A 24441-nucleotide genomic window follows, 5' to 3' on the forward strand; every position below is an offset into this window, starting at 1 on the left:
CCACAATGAACAACTTGTTTATGGTCAATGCTTTTAACTTTTACAGTCTTTTAAAAGCCATTAAATCATTTCATCTGCAGGGCAAATCGTTTCATTCCTGGTTATAGAAAAGGACAGTCAAGTGTGTTAGAGACACGCCTCAGCCCACAGCTCATGATTGACAGACCGCAAACTATTATGACATAAAGCAGAATCAGCAGTTATTAAGCAATTACTGTGGGCCAAGTACTGGACCAGTAGTTTTACAGGTGTCTGAGCCTCCCAACAGCCCATACAGTAGATGGTATTATTACCCTCACTTCACAGATTGGGAAACTGAGGCTTCAAGTGGTGAAGTAATGAATGCAAAGGCTCATAGTTACTGAGTAGGCTGAGCTTAGCGTGAAATGGATCTGACTTCGTACCCTGGACACTTCCCACTCTGCTAGGCTGTCGCATCTCTTGACTCTTAGTTTAGGCTCTTTTCACGAGTGTAAATAGGTAATTTTCTCTTTGGAGTTGAATAGCCTTTTAATGCTCTCATCGATTAAGGATTTTCAACCAGCATTAAAATGGTGGTTACCTATAAATAGCAGTGTTTGTTTTAATGACAGCTTCACTCTTTAGATCTTAGAAATCTAGTGATATGAGACTCGGGAAACAAGGATACACTAGAATTAATTATTGGCGCTATTTCCCAATGAAAGACTGATGTTGGCAAACGGATGTTTCTGCGTTGCCTAAAACCCTCTTTAAGCCAAACCAATTCATGTATTCATCAGACAGTTTGAAGACGCCCACTGTGTGCAAAGACACTGTAATAAGTACTGTGGGTGATATAAAGCCCTTGTTCTCAAAATCCATGGTAGAAAGTAAAAAGTGCCCAAAGGAGAAAATAGATCATTGGACCATAAGGTTCACAGGGAAAAAAGATTGCCTCCAGCAGTGGGCACCAGGCAGGGCTCTGATGAAGGGCAATATACATTTATTGTAACTCAAACCGTTGCCTGGAAAGCAAATCCTTGTTGTAATGCAGGTCGTCACAGCTCTGAATTCCTATAGCTCCTAATGTCTGTGCTCCTTGATTATAACTAATATTCTCCAGGTATTTCATGGGTTAGTTAAAGGTAAACTCAAAGACAAAATCTTTTATAATTTTTGTCAGAATGTCTAACACAGGGTAACACACAGAACAGCAGGTGCTCAGTAAAAACTTGATTGGTTGAAATTTTTTTTTTGAGAATTACAGGATCTGAGCAGGCATATAGTGGTATTGCAAATGTATCGCTAATTGTAATTCTCAGATACAGTTAGGCTTACCTCTGTTTTTTTTTTTATTTGACTTTTTTGTTCCTGATTAGAGTTGAGCATTTTTCCCAGAGTAGACTAATTTAGAGTGCTACTTTAGATTTGTTAAGTGAATAATTGAAGGAAGGAATTCCCCCAAACCCACAGATTTAGCCAAATCCCTAATACTGCATACGTGCCATCAGGAACTCTGCAAGCCCAGCGCAATTCTCAGGACCCATCCTCTCTTCCACAGGGAGAGGCAGTGACTCTGAATCCGACTTGCCACATCGGAAGCTGCCGGATGTGAAGAAGGATGACATGTCTGCCAGGCGGACTTCCCATGGTGAGCCGAAATCAGCAGTGCCTTTTAACCAGTACCTCCCGAACAAAAGCAATCAGACAGCCTATGTCCCTGCTCCGCTGAGAAAGAAGAAAGCCGAGCGAGAGGAATATCGGAAGAGCTGGAGCACCGCCACCTCCCCTCTGGGTGGGGAGAGGCCCTTCAGGTAAGGCCTGAGCTCTGCTACTCCCATCCTGGCTTGAACATGAGTGGTGTAGGACTTATAGCTCCTGGACATGAAAGTACTCAAATAACCATTTCAGAACTTGGATGCAAGATTACTAATGGAGGTGGCAGAACAGACCTTTGGAGAAAGATTATCATGATAGAGCATAAGCTTCAGGAAGGCACCTAGAACAGTGCCTGACACACAGTAGGTAGTCAACAAATACTTGTCTAACGAGCAGATTTTTGTAACCAGTACTATTGACAGAACATTGAGAACAGATCTGTCATCCACGTCCTTCGGTGGAGACTGCCTGACTCCTACTCCTGTTATATTAGATGCAGAAAGGCTTATCTTTAGGCAAAAAGACATTTTTATTGAGATGCATGCTTATTTAGATACAAGCTCAAGTATGTAAGGGATGTATATAACATGCTTCAGAATCATATGTAGAAACTGGTAATAAATGCATGATACATTGGATTTCTCATCTCTTTAAAGAAACAAGCAATATTTTCCCTAATTTCTGATTATGGTTTTTGTATTTATTCATTTATGTATTCAGCAAGTATTTATTGAGCATCTACTACATGTTAGGTGCTGTCTTTTAGGTATTGGGGACCTAATAGTAAATGAGGTAAGAGTCCCTGCCTTCAAGAACCTTATAGTCCAATAAAAGAAACTTACAGTACACTCTAATACTTTCAACAAAACCACACTGATTATTGCATGGTTATTTCTAATAGTCTACCTTTATTATCTATCATTTTTCCATTGAACAAGCATTTTATGAAAAGTTTTAATTATTGAACAAAACATAAATTTTAACCTTTCCCACAGAAAAGATTTTTGCCTTTCAATATCAATTTTGAAATAGCTCTTAATCCATGTTGATATTACAATGAATTGTATTAATTGACAAATGGTTAAATTTAATTTTCTTCACACTACAAGGATCATATTGCATGCTATGACTTTTTTTTTAAGTGGAAAGTAATCTCAGAATGACCAGGAGATGACGTGTGGTCTGCTCCCCAGCGCACTCTGTTAGTTTGGTAAACCATATTGTTCAACTCACTAGCTATCCCGAAACAATAGAGGAAGAGGGAAGTGAAGTGGGGTTTCCTTGTGAAGAGGACCCAGTCGGCCAAATGGATCCTGGTGGGAAGCCTTCTGATGGTGGGTTAGAATTACCCACCTGCAGTGGTAAGGAGCAGCCTCCTCCAGAGGGCGCTGCGGTGGCACCAGCCCTCAAGCCTGACCTAAAAGACGCTGCTGAAATCCAAAAGCGCAGAAGGCTAGAGCAAGCTGGAATCAAGGTCATGCCAGCAGCACAGCGCTTTGCCAGGTTAGCTCAGAAGGCCGAGGGCTGGCCCGGCTGGCTTTGTGCATGCCTGGGGGTTTGGAATCTGTCTGACTTGTTGGAGTTTCCATTTTGTTTTCCCATCTCCTGCTTTTCCCATTGCATCACTATTCCCTACTTGGAGCAAATAGAAATAGCTAATAGTCTCTGCCCTTGGGCATGTCTCTGCTTAAGTAGTTGGTTATTTTAAATGGAGGTGAATAAAGAGTGAGCTTCTTGCTGCTTGGTTAGACCTTGCCCTAGTCAAGAATTGTGGTCAGTCATTTGTGGGCTGCACGATTTACCTAGCAATAACATTTTAGTTTTCAAAGGTTTGTGGCCTGTTAATTTTCACACTCCTCCTAAATGGCTCTTATCTTCCTTTATACATCACTAGAAAATAGTTACTTTGAAATGGGGAGCACTCTCTTTAGAAAGAGTGGCTGGCTTACAAAAATCCACTTACTTCCTCTGTCCCAAGGGAGTAGTAAGAAAGACTGGGTTTATTTGATTCCTTTTCTAAAGCATGTTGATTCAGAAACAAAGAATGGAGTAATTACTTCTCTTAATTGTAACAAAGGTACTAGTATACAGTCCTGATGGCTTCATATTACATGTGAGATGGAGACCTTCAGCAGTCAGTCACAGAAAACTATAGGTCTACAGTTTTATTTAGTGGTTTGAGAAGCTGGTTAATTTTTCTCACATAATAACCACAAAGATCTTAACAAATAACAGTGAGACCAAAATTTATTTGATGAATTGAAATTCATAACCATTTGACAATTGAAATTCCTTTGCCATTTGCTCTTCCATTTAATCCTGATAGGTGACATACCCATTTTCGAGAAGAGTAAACTGAGGATCAGTGATAGTAAATGACTTGCCAGTCTCAGAGCTGGATACTGCTGACCTGGTGGCCAGTTCAGATGTTTCGACCACAGTAACACATCTGCCTCCCACACACTTAATGGGACATTTTCCATTTCTCTGTACAGTTCCGTATGTGGTTATTGCTGTGGTCTAGGTCTCAACTGAAAGTTCCAGCATTAATTTCTATGGATTGAATCCTATAATAGCTTTGTATTGATGAAAAACCAAGGATGTCTTTTTCCCTGTCTGTGGTGTCCCACAGATAAATATGTCTATCTTAAACATAGATGTGCTTTTAGAAAACTCTAATAGAAAGTCATGCTTGTGTTAAAAGCAGCTTTCTGGGTGGGTTTCTGAAATAATGAAGAGTAATGCTGTAAAATCTTAAAAACAGAAACAAACCCAGATATTCTTTAAATTTGCATTCAACAACCTTGTCAGACACATATTTCTTTAAACATAACCTACCAGTATCACAGAGCAGGATAGATGCTAAGAACACAAAAATGAATAATATCTCCTTTCCATGTACCATTTTTCAGACTTTTCCTGTTTCTGTTTTTAAATTTAGGGCCCAGTGAAAATAGGTAATAAGTGATATAGGTAAGAGTACGAATTTACCAAAAAAATTTTAATCTTAATATTTTTGACACATACCTTCATTTTTATCACATCTGTGAATTCTTTAAGCTAAAATTAACCAAACACCATCATCTTTTTTTTCCATTTTATCATTTTCAAAAATTGCCACTTTTTTTCTTTTTTTTTTTAGCTGAGCCATCCTGCCACCTGTTGGCAGCTCAGCGGCTGCTCAGCTCGGGCCGGGACTCGAACCGCTGTTGCTCAGAGCTCAAACTCTTGAACGAGCTCTTAACCAACTGAGCCACTCAGCCGGCCTAAAAATTGCCACTTTTTTTTAAAGTGCCATTTTTAAAATTAATTTTTGTCATGCTTACTAATATGGTTGACTATCTTCCATAAATTATCTCATCTCTTTTGCCATTTTTTCTTTTTAAAAATATTTTATTGTGGTAAGAACATACCGTGAGATCTCCCCTCTGAACAAATTTTTAACTGTACAATACAGTACTGTTAACTATAGATACAGTGTTGTACACCGGATCTCTAGAATTTATTCATCCTGCTTAACTGGAACGCTATGCCCATTGATTAGTAATTCCCCATTTCCCTCTCTCCCAGCCCTGACGACCACCATTCCACTCTTCAATGCTACATATTTGACTCTTACATACTTCATGTAAGTGGAATCATGCAATAGTTTTTTCTTCTAGGACTGGCTTGTTTCACTTAGTATGATGTCCTCAAGGTTCATCCATGTTGTCAAATATTGAAGAATTTCCTTCTTTTTAAAGGCTGAATATTACTCCATTATATGTATAGGCCCCATTTTCTTTCTTCATTCACCTGTCGATGGACCTTTAGGTTGTTTCCACCTCTTGGCTATTGTGAATGGTGTTGCAGTGAACATGGGAGGGCACATATCTCTTCAGGATCCTGATTGCAGTTGTGTTGGATAAATACTCAGAAGTGGGATCGTGGGATCGTATGGTAGTTCTAGTTTTAATTTTTTGAGGAACCTCTATATCATCTTTAGAGTGTCCAAAAGAGCAAAGGGAGATGAGTGGAGAGCTACATGAAGGTAACTCAGCAAACTCAGGAATCACAGTGATATAGGGAAAAGAAGAGTTTGGGCAAAGGCTGGAAATTCCATGAGTGTACTCTGCCACTTCAGTAACTGGGGGATTTCTTTTCTGATAAAACATTGAAATCTTTTATGATTAGTCTCATTCTATGCACAAACCTAAAATCAGGGTTAGTTTACAAAGATAATTCTGATTGATGGATACATTTATGTGGTAATTTTTGCCCCTGTCCACGTTTCCTGTTATCGGCTTAATTTTTACATATTTTATCCACTTAGCTCTATTAAATGGAAATTTGCAGGTCAGTTAGTTTCATCACACCTTAGATCTTCTGACTTAACATTTAAAATTGGGTTTGTGAAAATTATGTGTATTCCCAGAGAATATCCCCAATAGTAGTGTGACACAGTTGCTCCAAACACCCAGAATTCATATGTTAGACCAATGTTTCAGCTGCTAGCTCTCTCATAAAGGTTTTATACATACCATGCCACTAGTCTGGCATGTCTGTGTCTTTGTCACTTACTTTTTGCAGCCCACTAGAGAGTTGAGAGTCACTCTAAGTTTATCCACATTTGGCATCCTGCTTTTAATGTGGCAGAAAGTACCTTCACTGGAATGAAATGCATATCATGAAGAAGAAAAGTATTCTTGATATCTAGAAAATAAGAATATAAATATTTAAATATGCTGACATCTCTTAAACCATTTTAACCTCGGTCTCCCATCTTGGCCATCCAGATGAATTCTGACCGCTACATCTTTGAACCCAAGAGGCCCAAGATATTTCCCTCTCCCGTTTCTTAGCTGGACAAGTCTGTGTTTGTAGAGACAGGCGAGAGTGTAGAGGCATGGGCAAGGGATGGAGGCAAGCAGACAAGAACACAGCTTTCTAGACTGTTTCTGTTGCTGTCGTTCTTTCCCAAGCGTTCTCAAACACCTCCCTGTATTATTTTTAATGCAATATATAAAAAAAGAGCAAAGGTGCATGTTATTCCATTTTCACATAAATTTAGAAGCCTAGAAGTCCCAGGCTTCCTGTCAAACAATATATTAGGAGATATCTTAGCATCTAGGGACAAAAAGTAGAACTTCCTAATAAATGTACAGAGTTTAATATTTATTAGGCTTGCCACTGAAGTAAAAAAGTATAGAACGTACTTTTCCTTCTATTTTAGTTTATGGTGAAGCTATTTTAATTACCCCCCAAATATGAGACTACTCTGTCAAAGAAGCCAAGATTTCTGTTTTCAAGAGGATAAAATAAAAACCAAGATGCACTTCCCCTGAATTAAAATACTATGGAGATTTGAGTTCTCTGACTTGGTGTTTCCCATTGGAGAAGTAAACTCTTTTTTGAACTGAATTATAGGTTTCACATGATTATACTTCTGTTCTAATTGTTTTCATATGTTTCAGCACTCAGTATTTTCTGCTAGTCTGTGGATCTTCTCAACCACATAGTAATTAATTACAGAGGGGAAAAAAACCTCTGAGGAACAATAGACATTTTAGAAATTTTTAGAGGAAGCGCAGATGCAGCTAAGTGCCAGACACGTATTCCTCTATATCGCTCGTTACCAGATGCCTGTGTCACTGGCTGTTGCCGAACAGATCTTTGGGGATCGGGGACCAGGCAGACACATAACCTGCCTGAACTTTGTGACTCTGGATGTAGCTGCCCTGTTTGGATGCTGAGTGAAATAGGGATGTTTCTGGTGTTGCCCAGGACATTCCCAGGAGGCCTAACAGGCTTTTCTGGAAAGCCCAGTTTCTTTCAATAGAACAAGCTGCCTGCCAATCTGAGCTGGTTGTTTGTGTGTTGCCAAGTCAAAGGGGGTGAAAGAAAATGCCAGCTCTTCCTTAGTCTAAATCATTATCTCATTCACTTTGAAATATATAAGCCTTAGAGACGTAGAGAAGAGAGTTTTTTTCTTCCCCCTCCCCTGCTTCGAGTCCATAACCTCTGCCACAAAGCTAGCCTCGCTTGTGTTAGACAAGGCTGCCCAGGACTGCCAGGTTGGAGGCAGGGCCTGGCATTTCTCCTTTCACATTGGACCCGATTCCTTCTAAGTGAAGCAGTGAGCTGTGCCCACAGAGCCACCCCTTCTTCCCAAAGCAACTCATCTATGAATGACTTGGGAAAAATAAAAGTGCCAAAGCTCCACATATCAAGCCAGACAGCTTGGGTCTGCCCCTTAAGTTTACTTAATTTCCCTAAGTTCAGATGACTAGAACCAGAAACCTCGACATTCCCGCCTGTAAAGTGGGCATCAGAATTGGTATCTCACAGGGTTGTCATGAAAGTCAGTATATCTGGAAGGTACTAGCTGCTCAGAGAGTTATAATTATTGAAAAGTAAAGTAGATTGTATTGAAACTTCACAATAGACTTCCTTTAAGGTCCTTCAAGGGGGATAAAAAGGACCTTATTAAAAAATCATTTAAGTATTTTGGTAACTAGACCCCTGTGAATACAGTCTTATGTTCTGCCTTATACATATTTGTTACGTCATGGCCAACAGTGCTGGCCTAGAGTTTGGGGGTTTTTTGTTTTTTGTTTTCTTTCTCTGAAGCTCTGAACTTACAGGTTTCAAGCAATTAGCAGAAAACCAGTCATTGTGACTAGTTTTTCAAATGAGCAGGGAGTGGCTTTACGTAACCAATGATACGGAAAGCATTCTTCACCCCCCCTTTTTTTTAAGTCCACATCTAAATTGAGATCACTTGATGCATAAGGCACCAGATTCTCTCTGCTCAAATTGGCATCACAAATTGGCACGGCCATTTGCATAAATGCATACGTTTTATCCAAAGAATTCTGCCTGAGTTGGGGGAGATTGAAACCCAGGACCCCGGGTCATAAAATAGAAAAAAGTGCTACTCTTGGAATTAAGAGGTTCAAGTTAGAGGTCTGCTCCCATACTGGAATTGGAGTTGGATCAGCTGAGATGAGATAATGAGTGTGAGAAGGCTTTGTACACTGTAAAGTGCTATGCCAGCATTGTAAGGTATGGTTAGTTAGCATTCTACTGTCATTAATCCTGATGGAACATTGCTCTCTGTAACCTACAATGCAAATCTCAACTCCATTCTAAGCACCACACACAGGATCCTTTTATTTAGTAACCAAAATACTTCTCTTTCTTCTACCTCCCTAGTAATAATAATGCCTTATTTTTTTGTATGATGCTCTTGCTTTCAAAACTGTTCCTGCCCTGTTCTTTTGTTTAATGAATTGCACAGTGGTTAAGAACACGACCTCTGGAGCCAGACTGCCTGGGTTTGAATTCGAACTGGCGCTTTGACCTTGGGCAAATCTGTTAACCTGATCTGAATTTCCACTCTATAAAAGGGGGTTGCTAATAACACTAACATCGCAGGGCTAGTATTAGAGTTTAATGAATTAACACATAGAAAAAATTCTAGCACATGGTACGCATCAATGACCATTAGCCACCCTCTTTGTCTGCATCAGTGTGCTTTTTAAAGAAAGCCTTTTTGAAGAGATTGATTCAATGGCCTATCATTTCCTGCTGACCATTTTTAATGGCCACAGCCAACCAGCACCAGTTGGTACTTGCCAGACACATTGGCTAAGGAGGCAAGGAGGACCTTGAGCACGGTCCAGGAGTAGCCAGGCAGGACCCTGAGCGTCAGGGGTACAACGCAAAGGGTGGGATTTCATATTTTAAGAAATAAACTTATTCAGGGAACAAAGCGCCACCAATCACCTCCAAATAATGTGTTTTAAAATTGTATTGAGAACAATAGTCAGCAGTGAGAAGGAGTTTTCTGGGCATGACTGATGATGATTTGGTTTTCCAAAAGTCAAATGGAGTGAGGGCCTGCTGTGCTCTTAAGATATTGGCCTCCTCTGGAGCCGTGCGGGCAGAGCAACAGATAGTGGGCCACCTGCTTGACCAGAGAACACAGAGTTTCATTACTCATTTTACCCTTAGCCAGGCTAATTCCTCCTGTCTTCATTTCTGAGATGAGTTGTCCTTTGAGGATGAAGAATTTACTCTTAATCCTCTCTCAGAAATTGGATACCAAGCAGGGGAACTTTCTTTAGAAGTCAAGGTATTTTATTTGCTTAACAGCTTTATGAACTGAGAAGATAAATGATTTTTGAAAGTTGTAACATTTTATTATTACTTAAAAGCAAGGCTGATCTTATGAGTAAGGGGAGAGGGGTTTGTATGAATACCAGATAGGCGCAATCAACTGTATTCCCATCCACCCACTGCCAACAAAAAGTAAAACCAAAAGAACGTGAAAAAGTCCTGATATCTACCATTAAACTGCATTCCTCTAGGAATTTAAATTTTGGGGTCTTCAAGACTTCTTTGAAAATGGAAATAGCCCAAAGGGATGATTTTTAAGCCGTTGTGGCAAAATGTCTTACCCACGATTTGCTTGACATCTAGCATATGACAAAGAAGAAGAAGTGGGAGGTAGAGAGTCATGGAGTAGAAGGTGGAAGAAAGGGTTGCTGATGAGAGGGTGGGTGCAGGGCAGGATAACCTTTTATGCCTTGGGTCCATCCTGTGAATGGTCATAAACACTTCCAGATGTTTCAGGTTAGCTCAGCTCTGCAGAAAGACCTTTTTACACTTTGCAATCTGGTACACATTCTAGGTGTGCTGTGTCATAGCTGCATTCATTAGCTTTCCCCCAGGTCAGTGTCTTGGCTCAAATTTTTACCCTGTCAGTCAAAAACAAATTGAGTACCTATTGGGCATATTACTATGTGCTAAAGAACAACAGAAAGCTTCCTGCTCTTCCAAATTTAAGGAAAAGAATTTGGATTGTCACTTTCAGAGCCATTTAGGATCCTGCCTTTCCGATGCTGATGGGGCAATGTAAATGAAATGAAATTTTAATGTTGCTAGTAGCTGGCTAAACTCGACATTTTAAAACCCGCCCTAACTATGCTGCAACTCTGGACTAAAATAGTAAACAGATATCATCTGAACTAATGATATGGAGAAGACCCTTTCACTAACAACATAGTTGCTGTCTGGAGATGGGGATTTAAAATATTTTTTTGGTCTGATCACATGTGGAGTTCCGTTTGCTCTCTCAGTCAAAAGCAATTGAGTGATGAGAAAGAAGCTGTTCGCGATATTGTTCTTCGCCAAGAAAACCCTTTCCTGACTCACCAACGTGGCAAAGATTCAGAGTCAGAAGATGAAGTTGCCCGTCAACGGCCTGATCTTGAGAAAGATGACTTTGCTGCAAGGAGAGCAAGGATGAACCAGGCCAAGCCAACGGTGCCGCTGAATCAACTCCTGTATGGGCCTTACCGGAAAAAAGAGGCAGAGAAATCAGATAGCAGCAAACAACCCTCAAAGGGAATCTCAGAAAAGAAAAGTCTAGAATATAAAAGGTGTGCACTGTGTGTGTGAGAGAGAGACAGAGAGAACATAATTAAGTGAAAGTGATTTGTATCATAGCCCCCCCTTACTCCTTTTTCCTGCCCCAATTACATACAGTTGGTAATGGTGATTTATTCTGAGGTGGAACTCCAGATAGCCCATCTCCCTAAATGCAATGGCAGAGAGTGGGAAGGCCATGTCGAAAATAGGGCCAAATTCACCAAATAAACTTCGATGTGCTGTCTCTGGGTACATAACCACGTATGGGTGCTGGTGTCATAGATTGGCATTAATGGCACAAACAGACATGTGCCATTGCCTATCAGGGAATAGCCACCTCTCAAGGCTGCTTTAGTCCATTCAGAGCAGGCAGAAAACATAGATACTCCTTAGCTAAAGCTCCTCTCTTGTATTAACTCCGTATAAATATTGGAAGGGGAAAAAATGAGGCTTGCTGTTTCTTCCCTCACACCATCAAGATCACCCAGACATTTGATGATGGATTTCTCATTAAAAAAAAAATTTCTAAACATATAATACACTTCTATTTGTTCTATCATGGAAATTCTTTTTAAATGAGTTTCCTGCTCCCAACTCTTCTCCCATCCTCTTAATTTGGAAAAGAAAACTTGTAGTGAAATGTGATTTGGCCAGTGACTTTTATCCTGAGAGGTATGTGATTTTGCATAAGGTATCAGCTTGCTAAATTTCATCATGCAGAGTTGGTCATTCTTGTATGTTTTCCTTATATCAAAATCAGAGTTTGCCTCTTCATTATTTAATTGCTATCTTCTGCCGATCACTTAAGAGGTTTGTAAATGTATTGAACTAAGAATATAAATATCCCAACTGTGTTTTACACAATGAAAATGGTTCTTTGGGCAGAGTTATTGAGCTCGGTGGAGTAGTTTGTGTTTTGCTTTTGTTGTTTTAGGAAGTACCAGACATAAAACACACGAAAGATTCCTGGATGTAGGACAAGGATTAGAGCACAGAAGAACTGGCACAGTTTTTTAACAGGACACCTTATAGCTTTAGGAGGCTCTTGGTCTCTGCAGGGCTTGTTGGCATGCCTTGTAACAAACCATTCTAGGAGGGCCTTGTGGGAGGGATCAGTTGTTGCAAGTGAAACAAAGACTTCTGGATAACTGACTAGCATCAAGGCATAGTGATGGGGATCAGCAACTTGAGTTAGGAAAAGGAGTAGCTTTTGTATCTCCCTTTTTTCCTTTCTCCAGCATGCAATTTTAATTCCTGTTATTTCCAGCTGCATTTGTCTGTTGTCACCTGACTCTGTGTTTAGGGACACAGTTCTGGGTCTGGGACAGCCCATGACCTCTCTAGAGAACATCAAAGAACTGATGAAAAAAGAAGGCTCCCTGGTGACCCTTTGCTATGCCCTTCCTTGTCCCCTTCCCCAAACTAAAAGTAAATAGAAAATTGTGTAGCCTTCCCATTTGCACAGGCCCTGCAAATACACAAAATCATCCAGGTAACAAAAGAATACCTCTTGGTTTTCTGGCTTGGACAATATATTTTGAAAAAAAAAATAGCCCTATTTATGTATAATTTTGAGATTTTGTATCTCAAGAAGCCTATTTAGTTGGAAATTGACTGTTAATGTGTAGACTGTTTATGCATATAGATGCCACAGCTTTGGTTTAAATTACAGCATTGTCAACATTAGCAGTATAACGTTCACTTCTTAGGAGAACAATTGAAAATATCAGTTATAGCATCAACAAAGGTAAACCATTATTAGCACAAGAAACTTACTCTGTAGATCCAGGAAAAGGGGATACACTCTGTTCTTCAGGTTTACATTAGCTAAATCTAACTAATGCTATCAGGAAGCAGAGACTGAGTTGGAACATCAGAACTTTCTGTTCGGAATTGACTTAAATGTACTTTCTGGCAGTTGTGGGTTTATGGTTGAGACGTTTTACTATGTGAACAACATTCCAGCTATCTTCAAACTAATCCTAGAATTTGGATCATGCAGAGCTCGTTACTAACATTTTACTGGTGCAGTAAAAGACATTCCAAGAGGGCTCAGGGATTCAATCTGAAAACTTGAATTCATTATAGCAATTTGAATAGTGTGGGAACTAGGCATCATGACTGTCAACCCAAAATCTCATTACCATTCTTAATAGTCTTTCAGTGAGCCCTGGTCTCTCTTCGTAAACTAAACTAGAGTCTGTCATCTGGTGGAAAAAACTCCTTCTCATTACAGTGTCAAAAGGTGACAAAGAGGGGGTCACTGGTTAGCTCAGTTGGTTAGAGCACAGTGCTCATAACACCAAGGTTCGATTCCCACATGGGTCACTGAGTTTACTCCCTGCACAACTAGATTGAAGACAGCTTCTTGACTTGGAGCTGATGGGTCCTGAAAAACACACTGTTCCCCAATAAAAATCTTTAAAAAAAAAGTGACAAAGACAAAAGTAATCAAGGCTCCAAATGACTCCGTATTTTTTGAGAAAGGGAAAGGTGCTTCCATCATTTCACTCTGTCCTCAACCTCTGAATGACCATGCTTGACATTCTGTTTGTCTGCTCCCCTTCCTTGAACCTGATTTTTCCGATGATGTGGGGGCCTGAATCAAACTGACAGGAACCAGGGCCAAACAGAAGAGGTGAAGTCAATGGTGACCTGTATTATGCGGGCTCAGGAGAATGAACCTGTGGAAGAGGGACTCAGGAAGGTGCCGGATATTTACAAGGATGACCTGGCACAGCGGAGAATTCAGGGCAGCCTGGCCCCTCACCGGGAGGCCCCAAGCTTTGTCAAGGTCTGCAATATAACAGAAGCTGACTTGGAGACGTGGGAGAGACTGAAGGTGTCAGGAAAGACGAGGTGTGTTATGTTTTCCATTGGTTTTTCTTCCCCTGACAGTGGTATTATTTAACTTTGAAAGAATCAAATGCTTATCCTTCTATCATCCTTTATTTTCATGGCTAGAAAACAAATATACTCCAAACACAGAGTATATTTTGCATGAGTTGAAACTTATTAATACTAAAAGTTACAAGCCACTTCAATGGAAAACCTCTTTAATTCAACCACCTTATTGTGAATGGTTATTTCAACAGACTTGTTCACTATAAGGAGATGAAACTAGATTTTTAAATAATTTTAATTATTTCATCATACCGAAGATTTTCTTATGCCGTCATTTCTGACATTGGAAGTGATATTTTGAAAGCTATGGAAGCTTCAGGCACTGTTTACCTAGGCAAGACAGCGGTTATTTTTTCATTCGATTGATTAACGGAAAAGCAACTCTGCTCTAGCCATAGAAGTATTTTTCATATGTTTAGTATTAAAAAAAAAAGTCTTATTGATGTATACTTGCTTTAGAAACCTTTGGACTTTATTTCTGGTTCTGACTAGGGATGGAGATGTTGAGCACATCTGCGCCCCTGAGCCTTCACCAGAAATTAAAGCAGAAACTGCCATCCGCGATGACCTGGCCAGCCGCAAAGCGAGGGCCTATAAGAAAGGTTCCAGCCTCCGGCAAAAGTTTGTGCACTTTGGACCTGTGACAGAGATAGATCAGCAGAAATGGAAGCGGCTCAGCATTGGCAAGGCTGGGCCTAGGGAGCATGTAGCAGGCCTCAGTCCTAGCAGCAAGGTTCAAACCTATCCTGTGTCCTCTGCCTCCTCGGCCACATCCAGCTCAGAGGAGGACCGAATGCTTAATCCACAAAATGACTGCAGGTATTTTTCGCCTAACACAGGCAAGGACATCTGCATGGGAGTCACCGCTGCTTTTAAAGAGTTTGCTGGAGTACATTAAAGAAACCTCCAGAGATGACATAGTTTCTCTTTTGCTGGTTAGCAGAAAACTAATGTTAGCGTGTCACCCTGGGGGAAAACATGTGTGTGAAGTTAAGTGGCAGGCATCCATTTTGATTCTGTTGTCACCGGAATCACTGCCTGGGAATGCCAAAAATGTTGGCAAATGACCCTTTTCCTTCCGCTGCATTAAGCACTATTTTATTAGTTGGCAATACTGAATGAACTAGGTGGAATGTTTTAATGATGTCCCTAGTGTTTCTTCTAAAGAGATATTGATAAAAATAAGATTTACCTATAACTTCCCTCTTTCCTACCTTGCAGAGGGAGGGAAAAAAATGGTTATTAATATCATAAGTTCAATATTTGAACATCTAAGTAGACACACAAAAAGGAAAGGTCTCCTTCCTCCCTTACTTTAAAAACGTATGTAATAAACCTTGAGTGAAAAAAAAGACTCCCCTCTTGGGGGTTCCTATGAGTCAAGACTGTCCTTGGTGAATCACCATCCATATTTGTGAGGAATCACCTGGGAAAAGTCCTTATGGCTCTATCACCAGCTCTCATCTTCACTGGAGGCCTTCCAGCTTTAAATTCCCAAGTCCTGTTTTGGGGATTCGGTTCTGTGGGCTGGTCTCTCTCCCATTAAGCAGGTGGAGGACATTTATAAGACTGGACTGTCCTGGGAACCTCCGTTCCATCTGCATGATGGGAGCAAGGTGAAGTTCTCCACGGCAGGAGGAAATGCTCATGGCATTCTCCTCCAGGCTTGGTCCTTGAAATCCAAAGGAAACAGTAGATGGTCCATGACATACAGAGGGGTTTCTTTGGTTCCATACTGTGGGTGACACCATAGAGGAGAGCAGACTGTAGGTACAAATAACCCTAGCACATGAGAAATATGCAGTTGGGGTTTCAGAGGCTGATGGGCATCTGGGATGGAAGAGATGGGAGTAAGTAATTACTGAGAAATGCATCCTTGAGTCCGTGACTACTGAGGGGGCCATCATTCAACCCCATGGTGACGGTCATGCCAGCCTTCTTTGACTTTTCTCAGGCCCTTGCCAGGGTTCACATTGCATTATCTCAATCTGAATATGTCATGCCTACTAACTGGCTTCCAGAATGAGAGCAACCAAACACTCTTAATCTTTCAGTCTCAACGACTTTCATTGTCTCCTTTCATAACTCTTTTTTCTCTTCTGTGTTGACACCAATGCTACTTGATTATCAACAGAACCATGAATTCTGGCATAGATGACTGTGGCAAAAGGGTCTTGCGGCTGGCCCCCTTGCTGGAGACCCAGGAGGAACATGTCTACAGTTTGGGTGCGTGCCCTAAGAGGACAGAGGGAGGTGAGGAACCACGGTTCCCCGCTCCCTGGCAGGTGAAGGATGACAGGTGGGGTCAAGGCTTTTGGTGTGAATTCATTCCCAGTAATAAAGCTGTCCTCTCTGGCTTTAGTTCCGTCCAAACAGCTGCCACAGGATGGCAAAGAGGAGAAAGAAGGAGCTGCTCACAGAGGTTCTGAGATGCCGCCAAAGGCTGAAAGATCCGAGGAGAGCAGCCAGCCACTGTGAGCGCCTTGCCTGCATTCCAGGGTGTACCGCCTCTGCTGTGTGTGGCTGCTGTGCTCCCAAAAAGCAGCTTAGAGCCACAATAGGCACTTTGGTGACTGATGTGGTGTGGAGTTAAGTCACTTAAAGGAATGCGCCCATCGCAGTGTCAGAGTTTTGCTTTTAGTGCCCCCTCTGGGTAGAGAGTTTAGCCTTTGCATGTGGTTGGGTGCTGGCCAGATGTCATTCTCAGAAATCATGAAAACCAGAAAGGGAAATCCCTTCCCGTGGGAGTGCCAGTTGCATGGTGGACGTCCACGGTATTAATACTCAGTTGCTGTGTGTGCTACTGCCTCAGTGGACATTGACTCCTTCTGTCTTGAGTTAATGCCAAGTGTGTGATGCTACTGAAAATATCTTTAGCAATAAGTGGACTTTGACTGGCTGGACTGAATGTTGCCCTAGTTCGTGCCCTCTGGCCTCTGAGTGGGTGGCTTCAGGGAGACAAGAAAGCTCAGAGAAGATGACAGCTCCTGCCGGGAGTGACAGTGGACTGAAAAACCAAAGAAAGTTGTATGATTCACAAAAAGATGACATGATGGCCAGGAGAACTGGGAAGTCTCTTAGACATATTGGATCCAACCCAAACCAGTTCCTTCCAGTTCCATTTGCAAAGCAACAGGATGTAGAAGAACCTTCCAAGGGACCACTGATGAAAGATCAAAGGTCAGAAGAGTATCCTGTGCCACTGTGACTTTATTTCTCCAGTCTGAGTCTTGCTACATGCTTCGAATATGTTTTTAATGCATTAGGGTACATCAGTGCCACTTACCTGCTATTGCTTGAAGAAATGAGATGATAAAAATTGGCCCAGTCTGCCAAGAATGTGTTTTCCTTTTTTGCATGTAAGCAGGTGTGGGAAGAATAGTTCAGTTGTGAATTTTCCTGTTAAACATTCTCTCTGACTCTCATCTTGTGGGCAACCTAAATGGGAAACTCTTGTTTCTTCCTGCGTCACGTAGAAGCCTTTGTGTAAAGGGGTTGAACTTCTTTCTGACCTACTTGATTTCACTTTGATTCTAGGAGGGACTTCCAGTCCAAAGAAGATGTATACCACTTATAAAATTTATAATTTAATTTCAACATTAGTAAACAGTGTTTTCTAGAGGCGGAATTTGTATTCCGTACTGTGACTTGATTTAAAATGAAGACTAGGAAAACACTAAGCCTGGGGTTCATGGTCTGGTTTAAGGTCCTATATGTCGAAGCCTCTGTTGTTATTTAATAAGAGTGATATATTTTTTGTTAAAAGTGTGGTCTCCATGATCAGTGTGAGTGAGGAGTGTTTTTGCATAATTAGGAGTTCCACTAAAAATCAGAAAGTGATGGAGTTCTGCTTCAGGAAGGACCTTGATGGTAGTGGGACAGAGGACAGAATGGAGAGCAGAGAGAACCTTAAGTAATCCCAAAATTTTAAAATTAATATCTGAGTCATCTTTATCATCTGGATTTAATTTTCTTTACAGTCTTCTGAATCATAATAAGAATACTATAGTAGAGCCTTTCTGTAACACTGGTTTCAGGAGCAGGGATAATATTTGTGCTCTGCTTTATAGTCGTAGAGTGCTTTGTAGCCCTTTCAAAGTGTGTCTGCTCCCTCTAGCTCACCTTCTCCTGGGAATTCACAGGAAGGTTGAATTGATGTTAGCTCCATTTCCCAATTGGAAAGCCCAATGAAGAGAGAAGTGAAGTGGCTGCATGACACCTGGCTATCAGATGGTTAGGGCTGGATAAGGCTGAATTGTGACAGAAGGACTGGTCTCCCTGGTCCACCAGAATCATTCACTCCCGGCCCCTGATGTGGCTTGGCCCTGGAGCATGGGCAAGTTCGAATGAAAGGAAAGAAGGAAGTGAGGCCTGTAGCTGCCTACTAGATACACTCTACGTGCTTTCCCATTTTCTTACTCCGCCTACAGACTTTGAGAGTAAGAATTTTCATCTGCATTTTGCAAGTAGGAGCCTGAGGCCCACATTCGCAGAACTGGTAATAACAATCCAAGATTCAAACCCAGCTCTGTCTGAGTGGAAAGCCACGGTCCCACTCCAGAGCGTTGCCTACGCAAGTTGCTGGAGGAAACTGTGGAAGTCTGATGAATTCCCTGTCACTTTTGTCTGTCCCTCTGTTTGTGATTCAGAAAGAGTCCTCTTAATATTCAGATGGGAATGAATGGCTAGTTTGATAAGGAGAAGCAGTCAGATAGATTCACCGTGTGACACAATTGGGTAATAGAGCAAGCCCACATCCTGGGAATGTATTTCCTTTCAGCAAGTATTTATTGAGTAATTACTATGTGTAAAATACTGTGCTGGGTGCTAGGGGAGAATCTTTAATGATCAGTAAACCAGTTTTTCCCTCTCACTTCAAATGAAGCTTCTGCTAGTTCACAATATGGAAATATATAACCAGCAAATTATTGATTCTGAAGCGCTTTATTAGTGCTGGGAGTTACATAAATGCAATCAATGGGTTCACAGAATATTCCCTTTATCTTTTTAAATACACCCAGCCTCACAATTAAACTTTATTAATTGCTTTTTTTTTTTTAGGATGCTTATACCAACTGTGGTTTGGCCAATTTTTTACCTCATCGCCTATTGACTCACTACTTTGCATTTTAAAAACATCTCTTTATTAGCTACTTTTTAACTTACTACTTTTCAGTTGTCCCCTAGGACTATTGGGAAAGCATTTGAAGCCCAAGCTCTAATTATGTTCTCCTTAACAGCAAAGACATTTCTGCTTAAATTGATGCGCTCCTAAAGCTAATAAATTAGTCTGAGAGGTAATTCCTTAAATCAGTAAATAAATAAAGTAAATAAAGTAAAGCAATGAAATTTATCTTCAGAAACTGCTCTATCCTTTCCTTTTGAATTTTCAGACCATCCAGTAAGTACTCAATAAATATTTATTGAGGGCCTAGTCTAGTCACTATTCAGGAAACCCCCCCAAAAAATTTCCTACCTTGAGGGATCTTACATTTTCGTGTAAATCTACATTTGTTGGCAGAGATGTCCATGAAATGCTGTGTTTTGTATAGAAGCTATTTAAATTAAGATATATCCCACATGCAGCAACATAGCTGAACCTCATAAACAAAATGTGCTAAAGAAGCCACACTCAAAAGAGTACTTACTGTATGTATGGGTCAGTTTCTATAGTACACAACACTCAACACTAATCTGTGGGTATATTTGGTTTGTGAAAATTCATTGAAGTGTATGGGTATGCTATGTGCACTTTATGTTATACTTCAATCAAACATTAACAAAAATATTCAAATAGAGACACAAAAACACCAACTATTATATTAATTGGTTATTTCTAGATTAACCATCCATTAGGAATAACTTCTCCTCCATAGATAATTTAGAAAACACTACACAGTAATACCTTGGTTTTTGCAAGCATAATTTGTTCCGGAAACAAACTACTCTTATTGTAAGACATCACTCATTTACAAAGTGAAAATGTATTGAAATGTTTGCTCCTCTTGCGGAACACTCGAAAACCAAGTCACTCGCAATCCAAGGTTTTACTGTATTTGTAAGTGTATTCCAGTAGGCCTGTTAATTCACTGGGAAACGTTTATCCAATCTTCAGAATTAACGTTGCTTGTGCATGCTCTCGATGTGCTGGAATCGGCTGGTCATCTGCTTCAGTGTAGCAGGGTTTTTGGAACATTGAGTGCATTAGGTTAAACTTTAGCACCTTCTGAAACTATCCCCTGGAGAAACAGAAAAAGAGTCTTACTGCCAGAACAGAAACATCCACAAACTCTTTCCTCATTGTGTTTTTAGTCATTTCGAGAGACTTTTACGTTTTGCCCTGGTGTGGTTGCCTTCACTGTGAATGAAAATAATTATTAAAGAATGCAGACTGTTTTAGAATGATAAAAGCATAAGAGTGAAGGGGGTGTGTGTGTGTGTGTGTGTGTGTGTGTGTGTGTGTGTGTGTAAACCCATACATTTTGGGGTGCTTTCTCTAAGATTATAGGAAGAGGCCTTTAGAAATTACTCCTTTCCCTTTAGTAAACTGTTATGAAACTAAACATGGGGTCAGGTAATTTCTGCTGAAAACCTCAAAATTTAATTTATTGGAAACCAAAAGCAGAACATTCTTTCTTTCCCCCTTACTGCAGTAATCCTTTGTCTACCATCAGAGTGCAGAAATGAACAGCCTTTCAGGGCATAGGAAAGAAACTTCCCTTAAAATTCCCCTTTGCGAAGGAGACAGTCATTTGTGGAAGCTGTTTTTAAAAATGTACTTAAAATAATGCCCTTGCAATGCTCTAATATTTTTTCTGACTTGACCTTTTTGTTTGCTTTATCGGACACATTATAACTTAAAATGCCTATATCATTAGAGGGTACAGCTTTGTAGATCAAAATAATCAGAAGAATATAAAAGATTGTAAAAAAAAACTTTGGATTTTTAAGTGATGGAATATCATCCAAGTCTGGTTTGGATTAAGGCTGCCAGTTTTCTAGGAATTGTGGTTTTTGTCAAATGCATGTGGAAGGCACTGATTGGGGTTCTGGTTGGAGTCCTGGTTTGCTTTTGGAAAACTGCAGAAATGCTCTTTGATGTCATTTGTGCAAATGCATTAACACGTCAGGGAAAGGGTCAGTAAGAGCGTGCTTCTATGTTGAGTGTCCATTACAGCCCATTACGGCTGAACATAAAAGCATGAACAGTTTAACTGTTTGTGAATAACCCTAATGCAGGCTTGGATTTTTTAAGCTGCTTTCTCTAAACATTGTGGATTGCACCTAAGACTTTTTGTGTTTATATTGAACAGATTCTATTTTGTGTGGGTAGCGTGGTGATTATTTTCATTTCTCCTCTGTGTTTTAATACAAATTTTGCATTTTTGGGACTGTTAAGACTTCTCTTTTATTTTCAGCAGTGAATGAATATTGCCAACTGTACAATGACACTTCTCTTCCAGTACGATCAGCAAAAGAGGTTGAACACACATACATTTCACCAGCAGTTTTTCTTTTCAGCTTGGTTACAGCGTTAACCTTCTGTCTTGCCAATCCTCTAATTTTGTATTTGGTCTTATAGATACGGTTCGAGAACTCCTGTGTCTGATGACGCAGAGTAAGTTGTCTTGTATTCATAGGAATACATTAATTACTAGCCTAAACTGCATGCCTTCAGTACTTACCACTAATGGAAATGCAATTGATGCAACAGTGAACTGAATAGCTAATTGACGTGTGCAGCCTCAGAAAAGCACTTGGAGATGGAATGCAGAACATATGTTCTGTGCAGGAGAGATGAATGAAAAAGCAACTGAAGCATGATTCTAATACGCAGCTGCTGCTTAAAACTTAACATTTGCTTTTTGTAGATGGGGCATGTTCAAGTTGTTCTTGTTACCATTTGGATCTTGGTACTCCTTCTGAACCACAGAATTATTAAAAGGATATTCTGTGTTTTGCATTTAATTCCTGATATGTTAGGGCTTGGAGTTAACAAAGAAGCAGTCATTTTCATAGCCACATTTTTTTAAGTTAAGAAAATAAATCCTAAACCGCTAATTATAGATTCAGAAGCCCAAATTCCTCCCAGGTTGGAGTAATATAAACTGTGGGATGCTTGAGACCAAAACGCTGGGGCTTCAGTCAAGTCCTGTGGCAGAGCAAGGGGTCAAGATGTAAAACAGGACTTGGGCTTCCTCTCCTGCTATTTGGTTTCTATTCCTCTGAGAGACTCATTCCCCATCCCCCGTCTCACCTCCAAATTTGAGAAGAATCCATACTCTCCCATCTGTGACCACTTTAACTCCATTTCAAAAATGGATTTTCCACACACACAGGATTCTGAAATGAATATTCAAGGCAAAAGTTTTTCGCCAATTACTAGCTTCCTCAGATTTGAGTGTTTTGTGTTTTAAGAAACATGACTAATATCGAATTCCAACATCAGTCGCCTGCTGAGCCTGAGGTCTCTCCTCTGAGAGGCACCTCATGGCCTCCTGACCATCGGCACGCTTGGTCCCTGTCTCCCTGTTCTGAGCCATAGTTTCAAGTCACATAGTGAGGAGTCCAAACAGCAGTGTAGGACACACAAATATTATCTCCAACAGTGACGATGAGAGCTAGCCCCACATGTACTGTTTTCAAATTGTGCTTTTTCCATATTTGTGTTCAAAATGTCAGCTTAGTTTGTACTCTCAGCTCTAAGCCGTCTGACTCTAGCACCAAGGATATCAGTTTCTGATGTATGACCTGTGATTGCTTTGTAGCCTGATATACAGAAGCACACTCATGTCTCAAAACCAAAACCAACTTCAGCCTGAGCTTGACTGACTGCATGGAGTTAAGGAGTCTATAAAATTGAGTCCTGGTTGTTATTACTTTTAAAATCTGTAGTGGCAATATTTAATATTCACTGAAAGGAGGATTACATAAGATTGATAGGCAAAACACTACTTTAATTTGGTTAGCAACAATATGTTGATAGAATGGATTTATTCTTCAGTGCAAAGTTGCTGTGCAGTTTGCCTAAGACAGATCTCTGGAAAACCCTAAAAGGTAAAAGAAAAGAGCTATATTAAAGAGCTTTTGGATTTTGCCTGTACCTGAATATGAAAGCTCACCCATGGGAGAAGTTAATTATTTTTTTTAAAGCGATGGGATTGGGGACACCCTTCTCTCCTCCACTAAATTTACAAAAAGCAGCCTATGGAGTAAGAAGGGTAGAAGGAGCTTATTTTCCAGACGTCTTATCTGGGAATATCAAAAGCCCGAATTTCCTTCTTGGAGTAGACATCATTTACGTGAAACCATGTGGGGAACAAAATAAAAAGTTTACATCAGACATTTATTTTTAAATAGAAATTCATAATGTATTTAGTTTATTCCCTCACTATCTCCCTTTTTCAAAATCTTTAAGGGTAATTCTTGGCACGGGCTCTATTTATTCATAATTGACACATTCTTAAAATACAGCCCAATCAAAAAAAGATGTGCCCTTTAAGGAAAATGCAGGTCAGGGGCAGACCTACCACACAGGCAAACAGAAATTTCCGCCTCCTGGCAAGCCAAGAATGTTTCCATAGATTTAGTTTCACCTTCTTGCCCTTTTCTTTACTTCTACACGCTTCCTCTCCCAACACTTTCCCCACCAACAGAGCCGGTACACTGTAAGAGCCAGAGGCCATTTTAACCTTAATTCCTTTACCTTCGATTTGGCCCAGAAACAATTTCCAGGCTCCCCTTGAGGTAATTTAATCCTGGCCCTCAAAAATGCCAACCCACACCAAGGAACACTCCTGGGTTCTGCAGCCAGGGTCCCCTGTCCCAACAACCCAAGGGCAGGGCTTGTTGTGCTGAAAAGCTCAGGTTTCATGCAAGCCATATTCATATTTTGGAACCTGGGCTTCTCTGGGATCCCCCCACCCCATCCCTAGACACACACGTCTTCATTGTGGAGGCTGAGTCCAGCCTCTGAATTACAGAACATTTTCTGAATGGTTATTCAGCCCATTTTCTGTCTAGTATTATTCTCAACTTGCTTAGTTCCTTTTTTTGAAATGGCATAAAAGTATTGCTCATAGTTTTATTTCTCTTTTAGCCAGTTTGCTTGTATTTCTTTAAAAAACACAAAAAAAAACCTCTGGGGGGAAAAAATAGTATTCCCTGGTATAGAAGAGGGCAAACAAGATTTCTCTTTTTATTTCCCTGACCGGCTTTTGGCCACATTTGGACTGAGGCAATTAGAACTTCATGGTGGGAACAGAGATCAGAACCCAGGACAGAAGGCAGCTCAGAAGGCCTTGCTCCTGTCCTCTCCATGCCCATCAACTGAGATAACCAATTCCCAATCCTGGAGAAGGTTGCTGTTTTCTTCCTAGAGTCCCAGAAGTCTCCCATTGTGGCCTAACCCAAAATTCTGTCCTGTGGAAATCATAGATGGCAAAGCTGAAGGAAAGAACCTTCTTTCTCTCCCATAATCCACCAACTGCTGAGTAGATTATG

At 40.5% G+C, this 24441-nt stretch overlaps 1 protein-coding gene across 23 annotated transcripts in view; it reads left to right on the forward strand.

Annotated features, from left to right (window-relative positions):
• Positions 1-24441, forward strand: part of LIMCH1 (LIM and calponin homology domains 1) — a 377436-nt gene that overhangs the window by 288906 nt on the left and 64089 nt on the right. For 9 of the 23 annotated variants that reach the window (XM_019640788.1, XM_019640792.1, XM_019640787.1 and 6 more), the window contains 2 exons: positions 1523-1775; positions 21521-21556. In XM_019640788.1, coding sequence (XP_019496333.1) covers positions 1523-1775; positions 21521-21556 — 289 coding nt within the window. Of the gene's footprint in view, positions 1-1522; positions 1776-2856; positions 3124-10724; positions 11046-13650; positions 13894-14430; positions 14758-16072; positions 16192-16300; positions 16413-16857; positions 17119-21520; positions 21557-24441 lie in introns of all 23 variants that reach the window. The other 14 variants (XM_019640791.1, XM_019640790.1, XM_019640794.1 and 11 more) reach the window with 3 other exon arrangements.

This window comes from Hipposideros armiger, unplaced genomic scaffold, assembly GCF_001890085.2.
Source record: "Hipposideros armiger isolate ML-2016 unplaced genomic scaffold, ASM189008v1 scaffold_53, whole genome shotgun sequence".
Taxonomy (NCBI): domain Eukaryota; kingdom Metazoa; phylum Chordata; class Mammalia; order Chiroptera; family Hipposideridae; genus Hipposideros; species Hipposideros armiger.